The 16,324-nt window shown below is 71.7% G+C and overlaps 1 protein-coding gene across 1 annotated transcript; it reads right to left on the reverse strand.

Annotated features, from left to right (window-relative positions):
* Positions 1–2,668: 2,668 nt before the first annotated feature.
* DPYSL5 (dihydropyrimidinase like 5) lies at positions 2,669–15,752 on the reverse strand. The gene is given in 13 exon segments (XM_075411499.1): positions 2,669–2,834; positions 3,692–3,860; positions 5,285–5,492; positions 5,570–5,615; positions 5,618–5,711; positions 6,649–6,790; positions 10,174–10,330; positions 11,194–11,269; positions 11,536–11,580; positions 11,849–11,917; positions 12,012–12,191; positions 13,225–13,383; positions 15,491–15,752. Coding segments are annotated over 13 exon segments (1,692 nt in total). The 5' UTR covers position 15,752; the 3' UTR covers positions 2,669–2,748.
* Between the last annotated feature and the right edge of the window lie 572 nt (positions 15,753–16,324).

Genomic DNA, 16,324 nt, shown 5'->3' on the forward strand with positions numbered 1-16,324 from the left:
GGGGGGGGGTAGCACCAGTGCGCGGCCGGGGGGAGGGGGGGACACCCCCCCCCAGCACCGCCAGCCCCGGGGTCCGACAGCGGCGGGGGGGGGGGGGGGGCGGGGGGGGGCGGGGCTGGGGGGGGGGGGGGGCTGCCGTCGTGCCCGGAGGGGTGGGGACACGCGTGTGCACACGTGTGTGCTGTGAACACGCCACTGAGAGCATGCACGGCGTGACACACGCGTGTGCACATGTGTGTGCTCTGAGCATCCCACTGGGGCCATGCATGGCGTGACACACGCGTGTGCACATGTGTGTGCTCTGAGCATCCCACTGGGACCATGCATGGCGTGACACACGCGTGTGCACATGTGTGTGCTCTGAGCATCCCACTGGGGCCATGCATGGCGTGACACACGCGTGTGCACATGTGTGTGCTCTGAGCATCCCACTGGGACCATGCATGGCGTGACACACGCGTGTGCACATGTGTGTGCTCTGAGCATCCCACTGGGACCATGCATGGCGTGACACACGCGTGTGCACATGTGTGTGCTCTGAGCATCCCACTGGGGCCATGCATGGCGTGACACACGTGTGTGCTCATGTGTGTGCTCTGAGCATCCCACTGAGAGCACGCACAGCGTGACACACGCATGTGCACATGTGTGTGCTCTGAGCATCCCACTGGCACCATGTATGGCGTGACACACGCGTGTGCACGTGTGTGTGCTCTGAGCATCCCACTGGGACCTTGCATGGCGTGACACACGCATGTGCACACACACGCAGCAGTGAGGGGCCTGCCAGCACATTGCATGGAGGGATGACACGTGTGTGCATGCGTGTGCACTGTGAACATCCCACTGAGACCACGCACAGTGTGACACACGCGTGTGCACACACACGCAGCCGTGAGGAGCCTGCTGACACTTTGCATGGAGGGGTGACGTGTGTGTGTGTTGTGAACATCCCACTGAGACCATGCATGGTGTGACACACGCGTGTGCATAGACGTGCAACGAAGGGCCTGCCAGCACCTTGCACAGAGGGATGACACGTGTGTGCACGTGTGTGCTGCAAACATCACACTGAGACCATGTACGACATGACACATGTGTGTGCACATGCAGCAGTGAGGGGCCTGCTGGCACTTTGCACGGAGGGATGACACGTGTGTGCATGCGTGTGTGCTGCAAACATCCCACTGAGAGCATGCACAGCGTGACACATGCGTGTGCACCCACACGCAGCAGTGAGGGGCCTGCCAGCACCTTGCACGGAGGGATGTGCACACATGTGTGCGCACGTGTGTGCTCTGAGCGTCCCACTGACACCATGTACTGACACACGTGTGTGCACATGTATGCAGCAGCAAAGAGCCTGCCAGCACCCTGCACGGAGGGATGACACGTGTGTGCACGTGTGTGCTGCAAACATCCCATTGGGACCATGCATGGCGTGACACACGCGTGTGCACATGTATGCAGCAGTGAGGAGCCTGCTGGCACTTTGCACGGAGGGATGACACGTGTGTGCATGTGTGTGCTGTCACCATCCCACTGAGCCCATGCAGTGACACACGTGTGTGCACACACACGCAGCAGTGAGGAGCCTGCCAGCACCTTGCATAGAGGGATGACACGTGTGTGCACGTGTGTGTGCTTTGAGCATCCCACTGAGACCATGCACTGCACAACACACGCGTGTGCACATGCATGTAGCAGTGAGAAGCCTGCCGGCACCTTGCCCGGTGCAATGACACGTGTGTGCATGCGTGTGCACTGTCACCATCCCGCTGAGACCATGCATGGTGCGACACACGCATGTGCACACGCAGCAGTGAGGGGCCTGCCGGCACCTTGCACAGAGGGATGCGCACACACGTGTGTGCATGCGTGTGCACTGTCACCATCCCACTGAGACTATGCATGGCGTGACACAGGTGTGTGCACATGTATGCAGCAATGAGGAGCCTGGTGGCACTTTGCACGGAGGGATGACACGTGTGTGCACGCGTGTGTGCTGCAAACATCCCACTGAGACTATGCATGGCGTGACACACGCGTGTGCACATGTATGCAGCAGTGAGGAGCCTGTTGGCACATTGCATGGAGGGATGCGCACACACGTGTGTGCATGCGTGTGCACTGTCACCATCCCACTGAGACCATGCACGGTGTGACACACGCGTGTGCACACACACGCAGCCGCAAGGAGCCTGCTGGCACTTTGCACAGAGCGACGACACGCAAGCACACGCGTGTGCGTGCCGTGCTGCGGGAAGGGCTCACGCGTGGGGCTGGGGCGGGGGGCTGTGGGGCTGAGGGGGGGATGAGGAGGGGGCCGGAGGGTGTGCAGGGCTGGGGGGGGATGAGGGGGGGGGGGGGGGGGGGGTGCGGGGCGGGGGGGCACCCGGGGGCGGGGGACCCTGCTCTCCCCCCCCCCGCTGCCGACCCGACCCCCCGTCCCCCCCCCCCCCCCCGCACTTCCACGGACGCACGGACACCGCACACAGTCACTGACCCACACCCAACGTGCAAACACAAAACGGCGGGGGGGGGGTCCCCACGGGGGGGGGGGGGGTCCCCACGGGGCGGGGGTCCCCACGGCGCGGGGGTCCCACCCGCGGCCCCCGACCCCCCGCACACAGCCCCGGCTCCCCCCGCGGGCGGGACCCCGCTGCGAGGGGAGCCCCGGGGGTCCCGGAGGGGGGTTCGGGGGGGTGGGGGGACCCGGTCCTCAGTCGGGGGGGGGGGTCCCCGGCTCTACCAGATGCCGCTCGACCGCCCCCCGGGGGGGGCGAGGATCCGGGCCGAGGCTCGCTTCGGGACGTGGTCATCGATCTGCGAACCTGCGGACAGACGGACGGACGGGCGGGGGGGGGGTCAGCGCCGCGGACCGCCCCCCCCCCGGCACCCCCCGACCCGCCCCAGCCCGGGGGGTGTCAGCGCTGCCCCGGGACCCCCGAGGGAGCAGCGTGGGGCCGGCCCCGGGGGGGGGGAACACGACGGAGAGCGGGGGGGGGGGGGGGGCTGGGGTCGGCTCCCTGCTCTGCCTTGGAGGGGGGGGACACACACGCGGCGGCTGCGCAGCTTCCAGCCCGGGGGAGGGGGGCTTGGGGACCCCTGGAGTGGCGGGGGGTGCGGGGGCGGAGGCGGGGGAAGCCGCCGGGGTGGCGGGGGGGGGTTGGGGACCTCCGGAGTGGCGGGGGGGGACCCCCGCGGTGGCGGGGCGCGGGGACACCCGGGGTGGCGGGGGGGGGGCTTGGGGACTCCTGGGGTGGCGGGGGGAGGGGGTAGGGGGGACCCCCGGGGTGGCGGGGGGGACCCCCGGGGTGGCAGGGAGGGGGCTTGGGGACCCGGGGTGGCGGGGGCTGGGGGTGTGGACCCCCGGGGTGGCGGGGCGGGGACTTGGGGCCCCCCGGGGTGGCGAGGCGGGGGTACGGGGGACCCCCGGGGTGGCAGGGGGGGACCCCCGCGGTGGCAGGGCGCGGGTGGGGGGACACCCGGGGTGGGCGGGGAGGGGGTAGGGGGGGACCCACGGGGTGGCGGCGGGGGGCTTGGGGACCCCCGGGGTGGCGGGGAGGGGGCTTGGGGACTCCCGGGTTGGCTGGGGGTGCGGGAGGGGACCCCCGGGGTGGCGGGGAGGGGGCTTGGGGCCCCCCGGGGTGGGGGCGGGGGGGTCCGCGCCCCCCCCCCCCCCTCTTACCGGAGAGGCTGAAGCTGGACTCGTGCAGGTCCCGCATCCCCCCGTGGCGCGTGGCGGGCCGTGCGGGGGTGTCGGCCAGGGGGGTCCCCGGCTCCTTTTTGCCGCCGTGAGCGACCACCGCCACCTCCCCCAGGTAGGGGCTGCGCTCCACCCCCCGCAGCCTGCGGCTCTGCCGGGGGGGGGAGAGGGGGGCGTCAGGCGGGGGGGGGGGCGAGAGGGGGCTCAGGTGGGGGTGGGGGGGCGAGAGGGGGGGCGTCAGGCGGGGGGGGGGACACAGACACGAGGGGGAGGGCGTCAGGCCGGGGGGGGGGGGGGTGTGTGGCCGGGGGTGCCCCACGGGCTCGAGGGGTGCGGATCCGTCGGTGGGGGGCTGCGGCGTGGGGAGGGGGCACGGAGCAGGGAGCTGGGTGGGCTGCGGGGGTCTCGGTTCCGGAGGGGGGCCGGGGGCAGAGACCGGGGGTGCGTGTCCGGGGGTCCCCCCCCACCCCAGCCACGCATGTCCCTGCCCCCGCGCACGTCGGGTCACCGAGAGCCGAGGGACCACCTCGGGGGGGGGACTGGGGGGGGGTCCCTGCCACGGGCAGAGAGGGGGACGTGGGGGACTCCGACGGTCGGCCACGCCTAGCACACGCGTTGTGCACGGAGCGACCGTCCCCACCCCCCCCCGCGCCGCGGGCACACGCGTGGGCAGGAGCTCGGGGGGCTGGGGGGGGTCCTCCATCCTACACCCACCCACAGGGACCCCCCCGCCGCCGCCGCCGCCGACCCCATCCCCGGGGCACGCGGTGCTCCCGCTACGCGGCAATCCAGGCTGGCACCGAGCGTGGCACGGCGTGGCATTGGTGTGACATTGGTGTGGCATGACGTTGGCGTGGCACAGCCTGACACTGGCGTGGCATGGCGTGACACTGGCATGACATTGGCGTGACACAGCATGGCATCGGCATGGCATTGGCGTGACATTGGTGTGACACAGCATGGCATTGGCATGGTGTGACACTGGTGTGCCATTGGCATGACATTGGCATGGCATGGCCAGACATTGGCATGGCATGACATTGGTGTGACATTGGCATGGCACAGCGTGACATTGGCGTGACATTGGCGTGGCACAGCATGGCATTGGTGTGGCATTGGCGTGGCATGGCACAGCGTGACATTGCATGACATTAGCATGGCATGGCATTGGCATGGTGTGACATTGGCGTGGCATTGGCGTGACATTGGCATGGCACAGCGTGGCACGGCATGGCATTGGTGTGGCATTGCATGACATTGGCATGGCATGGGCGTGGCATGGCATTGGCGTGACCCTGGAATGACACAGCATGACATTGTCGTGGCACGGCATTGGCATGGCGTGTCTCGGTGTGACATTGGCGTGACATTGGCGTGACACTGGTGTGACATTGGCACAGCGTGACACTGGCGTGGCATGGCATTGGCATGGCATTGGCGTGACCCTGGCATGACATTGGCATGACACAGCATGACATTGTCATGGCATGGCGTGTCTCGGTGTGACATTGGCGTGACATTGGCGTGACATTGGCGTGACACGGCCCCGTCCCGTCCCCCCCGCGCCCCCTGTACCTTCTCCCTCTGCACCAGCTTCTTGTAGACGGGGTCGGGGAAGGGGCGCAGGGGGCAGAAGGCGCCGGTGCCCTCGGCGCACATGAAGACGCCGTTCTCGTAGACCACGCGCCCGCGGCTGACGGTCACCAGTGGCACGCCGTGGCACCGCATGCTCTCGTACAGGTTGGCGTCCCCCCCCTGCACCTGGGTGCTGGCCGAGATGGTCCTGGGCGGGGGCACGGGGGGTGAGCGGCCGCGCGGGGAGCCCCCCGCCACCCCCCAGCCCCCCGCCGCTGCACCCACTTGGTGGCCTCGGGGTCCCAGACGACGAGGTCGGCGTCGGCGCCCGGATGACGCGGCCCTTGCGGGGGTACAGGTTGTGGAGCTTGGCGGCGTTGGAGCTGGTCACGGCCACGAAGCGGTTCTCGTCCATCTTGCCCCCCACCTGACGTGGGGGGGGGGGGGGGGGGGGTCAGGATGCGCCCCGGCCCTCGCGCTGCCCCCCCAACCCCCCCCCCGACCCCTCGGGGGGGGCTGCTGGCGCCGCGCCCCTCGCTGGGACCCACTGGGGAGCACTGGGAGCGCCTCGCCCGCAGGCAAAGCCCCCCCGGGACATGGGAAGGGGGTCTCCCACCCCAGAGCCGGACCCACTGCCAAACCCAGCCCAGTGCCAGCCCCCGTGGGGTGCCCAGGTGGGGGTCCCCGTACCACACCGCTCCCCTCGCTGCGACCCACTGGGGAGCACTGGGAACGCCTCGCCCGTGGGCAAAGCCCCCCTGGGACCCCGGGAAGGGGCTCTCCCACCCCAAAGCCGGACCCACCGCCGAGCCCCCCACTCGCCGAGCCCAGCCCAGCACCAGCCCCCGTGGGGTGCCCAGGTGGGGGGTCCCCGTACCACGCTGCTCCCCTCGCTGGGACCCACTGGGAGCGCCTCACCCGCAGGCAAAGCCCCCTGGGACGTGGGAAGGGGGTCTCCCACCCCAGAGCCGGACCCACTGCCAAACCCAGCCCAGTGCCAGCCCCCGTGGGGTGCCCAGGTGGGGGTCCCCGTACCACGCTGCTCCCCTCGCTGGGACCCACTGGGGAGCACTGGGAGCGCCTCGCCCGTGGGCAAAGCCCCCCTGGGACCCCGGGAAAGGGGTCTCCCACCCCAGAGCCGGACCCACCGCCGAGCCCAGCCCAGCGCCAGCCCCCGTGGGGTGCCGGGCGGGGGTCCCCATACCACACCACTCCCCTTGCTGGGACCCACTGGGGAGCGCCTCGCCCGCGGGCAAAGCCCCCCTGGGACCCCGGGAAAGGGGTCTCCCACCCCAGAGCCGGACCCACCGCCGAGTCCAGCCCAGCGCCAGCCCCCGCGGGGTGCCGGGCGGGGGTCCCCGTACCACGCCGCGCTCCCAGATGACGCTCATGCGGTCCTGCACCCCGCTGACGCCGTGCGGGATCTTGGTGAAGTCCTCCTTGCCCATCGCCTTCTGCTTGGCGCTGAAGGGCCGGTGGTCCGAGGCCACGGCGCTCAGCGTGTCGCTGCGGGGGGCACGCGCCAGCACCCTCAGCGCAGCACCCGCAGCGGGGGGCCCGGGGGTCCGGGGGGTGGGGGGTCTGGGGAGCAGCGGGTCTGGGGAACGGGGTGCCCAGGGAGCAGGGGGTCCGGGGAGCCGGGGGTCTGGGGAACAGGGTGCCCAGGGAACAGGGGGGTCTAGAGATTGGGGTGCCCAGGGAGAAGGGGGGTCTGGGGAGTGGGGGGTCCAGGGAACGGGGTGCCCGGGGAGCAGGGGGCACAGGGAGCGGGGGGGCCGGGGAGCTCAGTGCCCGAGGAACAGGGCACCTGGGGAGCAGCGAGCCCAGGGAGCAGGGGGTCCGGAGATCGGGGTGCCTGGGGAGCAGGGGGCCCAGGGGGCCCGGGGAGCGAGGGGTCCGGGGAGTGGGGTGTCTGGGGAGCAGGGGGTCCGGGGAGCTCAGCGCCTGAGGAACAGAGCACCCGGGGAGCAGGGAGCCCAGGGAGCGGGGGGTCCGGGGAGCCGGGGGTCTGGGGAGTAGGGTGCCCAGGGAGCAGGGGGTCCAGGGAGTAGGGAGCCCGGAGATTGGGGTGCCTGGGGAGCGGGGGGCCCAGGGGGCCTGGGGAGCGAGGGGTCCGGGGAGCTCAGCGCCTGAGGAACAGAGCACTCGGGGAGCAGGGAGCCCCGGGAGCAGGGGGCCTGGGGAGTGGGGGGTCCAGGGAGCGGGGGGTCCAGAGATGAGGTGCCTGGGGAGTGGGCGGGCCGGGGAGTGGGGAGCCCGGGGAGTTGGGGGTCCAGGGAGCTCAGTGCCTGAGGAAGAGAGCACCCGGGAAGCAGGGAGCCCAGGGAGCAGGGGGTCTGGGGAGTGGGGGGTCCAGAGATCGGGGTGCCTGGGGAGCAGGGGGTCCGAGGAACGGGGTGTCGGAGATCAGGGTGCCCGGGGAGTGGGGGGGTCCGGGAGCAGGGGGTCCAGGGAGTGGGGGGTCTGGGGAGCAGGGTGCCTGGGGAGCTCAGCACCCGAGGAACAGGGCACCTGGCAAGTGGGGAGCCCGGGGAGTGGGGTGCCTGGGGAGCAGGGGGTCCAGGGAGCAGGGGGTCTGGGGAGCTCAGCGCCCGAGGAACAGGGCAGTCAGGGAGAGGGGAGCCGGGGGAGTAGGGGGTCCAGGGACTGGGGTGTCTGGAAATCGGGGTGCCCAGAAATCGGGGTGCCCAGGGAGATCAGTGCCCGAGGAACAGGGCACCCGGGGAGCGTGGAGCCTGGGGAGTGGGGAGCCCGGGGAGCTCAGCACTTGGGAGCGGGGTGCCTGGGGACCTCAGCGCCCACACAGCGGGGTGCCTGGGGAGCAGGGTACCCAGAGACTGGGGTACCCACGCAGGAGGGTGCCCAGGGAGCTCAGCACTTGGGAGCGGGGTGCCTGGGGAGCTCAGTGCCCAGGGAGCGGGGTACCCAGGGAGCAGGGTGCCTAGAGAGTGGGGTACCCATGCAAGGAGGTGCCTGGGGAGCTCAGCACCCAGACAGTGGGAACTCAGTGCCCAGGGATTGGGGTGCCCATGCAGTGGGGTGCTCAGGGAGCTCAGCATCCGCATCATGGGGAGCAGGGTGCCCAGGGACTGGGGTGCCTGGGGAGCTCAGCACTTGGGAGTGGGGTGCTCGGGGAGCTCAGTGCCCAGGGAGCGGGGTGCCCAGGGAGCGGGGTGCCTGGGGAGCTCAGCACCCACATCATGGGGAGCAGGGTGCCCAGGGGCTGGGGTGCCTAGGGAGCTCAGCACTTGGGAGTGGGGTGCGTGGGGAGCTCAGTGCCCATGCAGTGGGGTGCTCAGGGAGCTCAGCACCCACACCGTGGGGAGCTCAGTGCCCAGGGAGTGGGGTGCCCATGCAGTGGGGGTGCCCGGGGAGCTCAGCACCCACACCGTGGGGAGCTCAGTGCCCAGGGAGTGGGGTGCCCGGGGAGCTCAGTACCCACATGGTGGGGAGCTCAGTGCCCAGGGAGTGGGGTGCCCATGCAGTGGGGTGCCCGGGGAGCTCAGCACCCACACAATGGGGAGCTCAGTGCCCATGCAGTGGGGTGCCCGGGGAGCTCAGCACCCACACGGTGGGGAGCTCAGTGCCCAGAGACTGGGGTGCCCGGGGAGCTCAGCACCCACACCGTGGGGAGCTCAGTGCCCAGGGAGCGGGGGTGCCCATGCAGTGGGGTGCCCGGGGAGCTCAGCACCCACACAATGGGGAGCTCAGTGCCCAGGGAGCGGGGTGCCCGGGGAGCTCAGCACCCACACCGTGGGGAGCTCAGTGCCCAGGGAGCGGGGTGCCCATGCAGTGGGGTGCTCAGGGAGCTCAGCACCCGCATCATGGGGAGCAGGGTGCCCAGAGACTGGGGTGCCTGGGGAGCTCAGCACCCACACGGTGGGGAGCTCAGTGCCCAGGGAGTGGGGTGCCTGGGGAGCTCAGCACCCACATGGTGGGGAGCTCAGTGCCCAGGGAGTGGGGTGCCCATGCAGTGGGGTGCTCAGGGAGCTCAGCACCCGCATCATGGGGAGCAGGGTGCCCAGGGACTGGGGTGCCCGGGGAGCTCAGCACTTGGGAGTGGGGTGCTCGGGGAGCTCAGTGCCCATGCAGTGGGGTGCCCGGGGAGCTCAGCACCCACACAATGGGGAGCTCAGTGCCCAGGGACTGGGGTGCCCGGGGAGCTCAGCACCCACACGGTGGGGGGGAGCTCAGTGCCCAGGGACTGGGGTACCCATGCAGTGGGGTGCTCAGGGAGCTCAGCACCCACATCATGGGGAGCAGGGTGCCCAGGGACTGGGGTGCCCATGCAGTGGGGTGCTCAGGGAGCTCAGCACCCACATCATGGGGAGCAGGGTGCCCAGGGACTGGGGTGCCCATGCAGTGGGGTGCTCAGGGAGCTCAGCACCCACATCATGGGGAGCAGGGTGCCCAGGGACTGGGGTGCCCATGCAGTGGGGTGCCCGGGGAGCTCAGCACCCACACGGTGGGGGGAGCTCAGTGCCCAGGGACTGGGGTACCCATGCAGTGGGGTGCTCAGGGAGCTCAGCACCCACATCATGGGGAGCAGGGTGCCCAGGGACTGGGGTGCCCATGCAGTGGGGTGCTCAGGGAGCTCAGCACCCACATCATGGGGAGCAGGGTGCCCAGGGACTGGGGTGCCCATGCAGTGGGGTGCTCAGGGAGCTCAGCACCCACACCGTGGGAAGCTCAGTGCCCAGGGAGCGGGGTGCCCATGCAGTGGGGTGCCCGGGGAGCTCAGCACCCACACAATGGGGAGCAGGGTGCCCAGGGAGTGGGGTGCCCATGCAGTGGGGTGCCCGGGGAGTCCTGGGCGTGCCGGACACCAGGGATGCCCGGAGAGCGCGGGCGCGTGGAGGGGCCGCGGGGGGGTGCCGGGGGGGCCTCACCTGGCGAGCAGGCTCATGAGGTAGGCGGAGGTGTTGGTGTCGAGGCGCAGCGGCGGGACGGTGACGTAGGCGGCGGCGTGGAACCAGTCCTGGTGGTAGTAGTGCAGGCCGGTGAGCGTGGCGTGCGCCGTCGTCGTCTCGGCGTACACGGCCTTCCCTGCCGGGGCGGGGGCACACGCGTGGGCACGGGGCGGGGGCACACGCGTGGCCGAGGGCACGCCTCCACGTCCTGCGCCCCGCGTGCCTGTTCCTGCCCGTGTCCCCGTCCACGCAACAGCCCGCGTGTCTCCGCGTGTGCCCGCGGCGCCGCACCTCCCGTGCCACGCGTGTCCGCCCTTCTGCGCGTGACGCAGCCCTGCGTGTGCCCGTGCCCGTGTCCCTCCGGGCCCGTGACCTTCCCGGTGCCCGCAGCCACCCTGCGCGTGTCCCGTGCCCGTGAGCGTGTCCGTGTCCATGCGTGTGCCCCTCGCCCACGCATGTCCGTGTCTGCGTGTGCCCGTGTCTGTGACCCCGCGTGGGTCACGCCTGCGTGTGCGCACTCCTCCGCCCGTGTCCTTGCGTGTCCCCACGCGTGGGGGGCTGCAGGGGGCGGGGCCAAAAGCAGGGGGCGGGGCTACAGGGCAGGAGGGAGTGCTGGGCGTCTGCCTGAAGAGGGCGGGGCCAGAGGATGGACGGGCGTGGCCAGATCATGAGTGGGCGTGGCAAGAGGGCGGGTGGGCAGCGCCAGATGATGGTGGGCGTGGCCAGGGGACGGGTGGGCGTGGCCAGATCATGAGTGGGCGTGGCAAGAGGGCGGGTGGGCACAGCCAGATGATGGTGGGCGTGGCCAGGGGACGGGTGGGCGTGGCCAGAGCTCTCCCACTGCACATCCAGGATCCCAGGGGAGACGGAGGTTTCGCCCCAGTGCATCCAGTTCCCCCCGCCCAGTCCGGGACCCACGGGAACCCACGTCCCACCCCACTGCCAGCCCGTGCGGGGTCACGTCCCGTGCCGGGGGGCTGCCCATCCGAGCCCCCTTACCCTGCATCTTGGCGGCGGCGATGACGTCCCCTGCGGACATGCTGGAGACGTTCACCAGGTAGACGGGGCAGTGGGTCTGCGGAGAGGGGGGTCACTGTCACTGTCCCCGCAGCGCCCTGGTTCCATGGTGGGTCCCCGCGCCCCTACCGGGGCGTGGGGACCCCCCATGGAACCAGGGCACCCACCCCCCAATGCAGCAAAGGGGGATGCCCCAGCCGCAGGAGGAACCGGGATGCCCACCGCGCTCCGCCACGGCCGTGTGCCGCCCACCCAGCTCGCCTGGGGCGGGGGGACCCCGGCGTGGACCCCCGGCAGCGGGGTCTATCCCTGGGGACCACTCACCCTGTTGGCAATGGTGATGACGCGGTGCGTGGCCTCGGCTTCCAGCTGCGGAGAGAGCGGGTGGTGAGGGGCACGCGCCATGGCGCGGGGCCAGGCGTGCTGGCACTGATGGGTGGGGGGGGTGGGTGTGCAAACGGACGTGTGGACAGCGTGCCGGCGGCACAGAGATGGGCGTGGAAACGGTTGTGCCGGCGGGTGCGTGGATGGCGTGAACGCGGCGCGCCGGCGGGTGCGTGGAAGGCGGAGATGGGTGCACGGGTGATGCCCCGCAGTACCCCACCCGCGTCCCGGCCCGCCGCCCGCGGTCCCCTACCTCCTCGGGCCGGCTGATCTCGATGCCCTCCGGCCCCGTGATGCCCAGGTCCAGCGCCTCCTTCGCTCCCTGGGGATCGGGGATTGGGGGGGGACGGTGAGGCTGGGGGGGCTCTGCCCGCCCCGCCGCCTGCCGCTGGGCACCCCGCGTCCCCGGCGCTCACCTCGGCCACCAGCTCGCCGTTCTCGGCGTGGACGCGGGCGACGGCCCCGAAGTCGCGGCAGGCGCGGAGGACCTGGTAGAGCTCGCTGTCCCGCAGCATGTACAGGTCCTTGTAGGTCATGAACATCTGGAAGGAGTTCACCCCCTTCTCCCGCACCAGTGTCTCCATCTCCGCCCTCACCTGCGCCGGGACGGGGGGTCAGCAGGGTGGGGGGATCCGCTCCCTCCCCGCCGTGGGGCGAGGAGCCCCCCAACACGGGGCAGGGACCGATGCCTGGCCCACGGGGACAGGAGACGCAGGATTTGTGCACCCACCCCGGGGTGACCCCGGGAGCGACAGATGCTGGGGGTGGAGCGGGGGGGGGGATTTGCTCGCTGTGTCCCACCAGAGCTGGAACGCGCCCCGGGGGGCACCCGCCATGCCCCCGCCTCCCCCCTGCCCTCCCTGGGGAAGGGCTGGCCGGGCGGTGGGGTACGGGGAGGGGGGTCCAGCCCTGACCCCACTCCGGCAGCTTCGGCGGGGGCTGAGCAGGGCCAGCACCCATGGGTGTCGTGCCGCAGGACGGGGTCCCCCCAAACCCGGGCTCGGCAGCACCTTCCCCCCCCCAGCGAGGGGCTCGGCCCCGCGGGGACCCCCTGCCCCGCTGAGCCCGGCTCGCAGGGCAGGCGGGGGGCTCAGCCCAGCCCAGCCCACCCCAACAAGCGGATAATGGGATCAGCGGCGCCGGGAATTAGCTCCGGCCGCAGCAGCTGCTCCCGGGCCGTCACCGCGCCAGATGCCATCGCCATGCCGGACGCCACTGCCGCGCCGGACGCCATCGCCATGCTGGACGCCATTGCTATGCCGGACGCCATCGCTGCGCCGGATGCCATGGCCGCGCCGGACGCCATCGCCATGCTGGACGCCATCGCTATGCCGGATGCCATCGCCACGCCGGACGCTATGGCCGCGCCGGACGCCATGGCCGCGCCGGACGCCATCGCCGCCCTGGACGCCATGGCCATGCCGGACGCCATCGCCGCGCCGGACGCCATGGCTATGCCGGACGCCATGGCCATGCTGGACACCATCGCCACGCCGGACACCATCGCCGCGCCGGATGCCATGGCCATGCCGGACGCCATCGCCATGCCGGACGCCATCGCCATGCCGGACGGCATCACCACGCCGGACACCATGGCCACACCAGACGCCATGGCCACGCCGGACTCACCTTGGGCGCCCACCAAGTGACGCCCACGTGCAGGGCGTAGTCGCAGCAGACCTTGGGGTCGGCCAGGCTGCGGCACTTCTCGTAGGCGTCCAGCAGCGAGGTCTCCTTGTCGGGCAGGACGTGGCCGATGATCATCGTCGTCCCTCCCACCAGGGCTGCCTGCGGGCGACACGGGGACGCGTGGACGTGGGGGACGCGATTCGCCCCGCTGGGGAACGGCGCCGGGGACCGCGGTGCTGCCCGGGGGGAAACCCCGGGGCGGCCGCGCTGGGACAGCCACGCTCGGGGTATGGCGGTGGGGGGACCCTGGGCTGGGCCCCATCGCAGACAGGGACCCCCCCGCATCACCCTGGGGTGCGACCACCCCCCCGCAGCACATCTGGGCGCAGGACACATCTGGAGAGCCCCATCCTGCCGCTCCCAACAACCCAGCACCCACCACCGCGTTTTGGGGTGCCAGGGGACCCCCGCAGCCCCCCCAGCCGCTCCCCGGCCGCGGGGCCCGATCCAGGATGGGGCTGCCCAGCCAGCCCCAGCAGTTGGGGGCCGCAGGGAGACCCCCCGCCGCGGCACCCACCCGATGGCGTCCCCGGCTCACCCGGCCCCGCTAATCCCCAAAGCTCCTTTGCCACTCGGCGCGGGCCGGTGGCCCCGGCACGGGACGGCGAGCGGGCACGGCACAGGGCACCCGCAGTCGCCGCACCGGCCCCCCGCACCGCGGCACGTCACCGCGCCCCTCGCCGTGCCACAGCACGGGGCCTGCCCCAGCCCCTCGACCGCTTCGCCGAGCCCCCCGCCCAGGGACGCTGGGCACCCCGGGGCCAGGCACGGCCAGCACCGGCGCGGCACAATGGCTGCTCTGTGCGGTGTGCTGGGGACGAGCCCGCACCGGCCCCTCGACACCCGGTGCCCGGCACCGCCGTCCCCCGGCACGACCCCGCGGCGGCAGGGTCTGAGCCGGGCTGGCACCGCGGAGCATCGCCGCGGTGCTGCGGGTGCCGCCGGCCGAGCCAGACCCCCGCTCTGGAGCGGGGCGCGCACCCCCCGGCACGGTCAGCGGCACAACGAGGGGTCCCCGCGCCGCAGACGGCTGCCTGGGCGGGGGGCTCGCAGCGGGCACGGCCGGCGGCACGCGGGGAGCCACGGGAGCAGAGGGGTCCCGTGCCGGCGCGGGGTCCCGCGGCCCCGGTGAGGAGGATGCTCACGGCGAGGCGACGCGAGGGACGGGGACGCGGGGACCGGCGTTGCCAGGCCAGGCGGCCGCTGCGCCGGGGCAGAGGGATGCCCACACCGTCCCCCTCAGCCGTGGATGCTCCACGCCAACCCCTGCTGCATCCCGATGGCCGGGGACCCCCCGAGCCGGGATCGAGCCCACCGACCGCGGGCTGTGGGTGCAGCAGAGAGCGCTCGCCCAGCGAGACCTGGACAGGGTGGAGAGTTGGGCAGAGAGGAACCTGATGAGGTTCAACCAGGGCAAGGGCAGGGTCCTGCACCTGGGGAGGAACAACCTCATGCACCAGGACAGGCTGGGGCTGAGCTGCTGGAGAGCAGCTCTGCGGAGAGGGACTGGGAGTGCTGGGAGACGACAGGGTGACCCTGAGCCAGCAGCGTGCCCTGGGTGCCAAGAAGGCCAAGGGGATCCTGGGGTGCATGAGGAGGAGTGTGGGCAGCAGGGCGAGGGAGGTTCTCCTCCCCCTCTGCTCTGCCCTGGGGAGGCCCCATCTGCAGTGCTGGGTCCAGTGCTGGGCTCCCCAGTTCAAGAAAGATGAGGAGCTACTGGAGAGAGTCCAGCGCAGGGCTGCGAGGATGACGAGGAGACTGGAGCATCTCTCCTCCGAGGAGAGGCTGAGGGAGCTGGGCTTGTTCAGCCTGGAGAAGAGAAGGCTGCGAGGGGACCTTCGAAATGCCTCTAAATATCTGCAGGGTGGGGGTCAGGAGGACGGGGCCAGACTCTTTGCAGTGGCGCCCAGCGACAGGACAAGGGGCAACGGGCACAAACTGAAGCCTGGGAAGCTCCAGCTGAACCCGAGGAAGAACTTCTTCCCTCTGAGGGTGCCGGAGCCCTGGCCCAGGCTGCCCAGGGAGGCTGTGGAGTCTCCTTCTCTGGAGATATTCCAGCCCCGCCTGGCCGTGGTGCTGTGCCCCCTGCTCTGGGTGACCCTGCTTGGGCAGGGGGTTGGGTGGGGGGTCCCCAGAGGTCCCTTCCAACCCCCACCATGCTGGGATTCTGGGATTCTGTGGGCGCCGCGGTGCTGGTGGGGGTTACCTTGGTGCCGTGGTAGAAGTCATCCACGCAGGTGGCGTTCATGAAGGTCTGGTGGAAGTGGGTGCTGGTGTCGATGCCGCCGGGGATGACGAGCTTGCCGGTGGCATCGATGACCTTGGCGCCGCCGGGGATCATCAGCTCGCGGCCCACTTGCTGGATGACGCCGTTCTCGATGTAGACGTCGGCCTCCAGCGTGCAGTCGTCGTTCACCACCTTCCCCCCCTTGATGAGGATCCGCATGGTGGCCGCGTTGGCCAGCATGGCGCTGCGAGGGCAGGCGTCAGCCGCGGCACCGCTGCCGGCTGCCCCCGGCCCCGCGCGGCACCCCGCGGCGGGGGGCTCACCCCCGCTGCCCACCCCGGGACCCCCGGGGCCACGTCCGTTGCCGGATTATCCCAGAGGGGGCTGCCGCCCCGCCGAGCCCCCCCGGATCCGGTGACGCGAGCCTGCAGCCCGTCCGGCGCTGCCACCTCTGGACCCCCACCCTGCCACCCCCCCGCAGGGACCCCCGGGGTGAGGGAGGGGGCTGAGCCCCCCGCTGCCGGTGCCGTCCGCGCCAAGGGGTGCGAGCACGCATGCCCGGCGCGGGCTGCCCGCCTCGTCGTGGCAGCGCCGCTCGCCGACGCCTCTGCCCCCCGGCCCCGCGCCGTGCCGGAGCCCCCGGAGCCCCCCCGCTCCCCCGGGCACGATCCAGAACCCCTCTGGCAGACCCCAGCAGGACCCCCGCCCCGGGGACCCCACCATGGGGACCCCCCGGACTGGGACGGCCTGGGGGCAGAGGATGCTGCTGGCGTGGGCGCAGACCCCCACCGCCGCTGCTTGGTGTGGGTGCGA

This window comes from Opisthocomus hoazin, chromosome 2 (genome assembly GCF_030867145.1).
Source record: "Opisthocomus hoazin isolate bOpiHoa1 chromosome 2, bOpiHoa1.hap1, whole genome shotgun sequence".
Lineage (NCBI taxonomy): Eukaryota > Metazoa > Chordata > Aves > Opisthocomiformes > Opisthocomidae > Opisthocomus > Opisthocomus hoazin.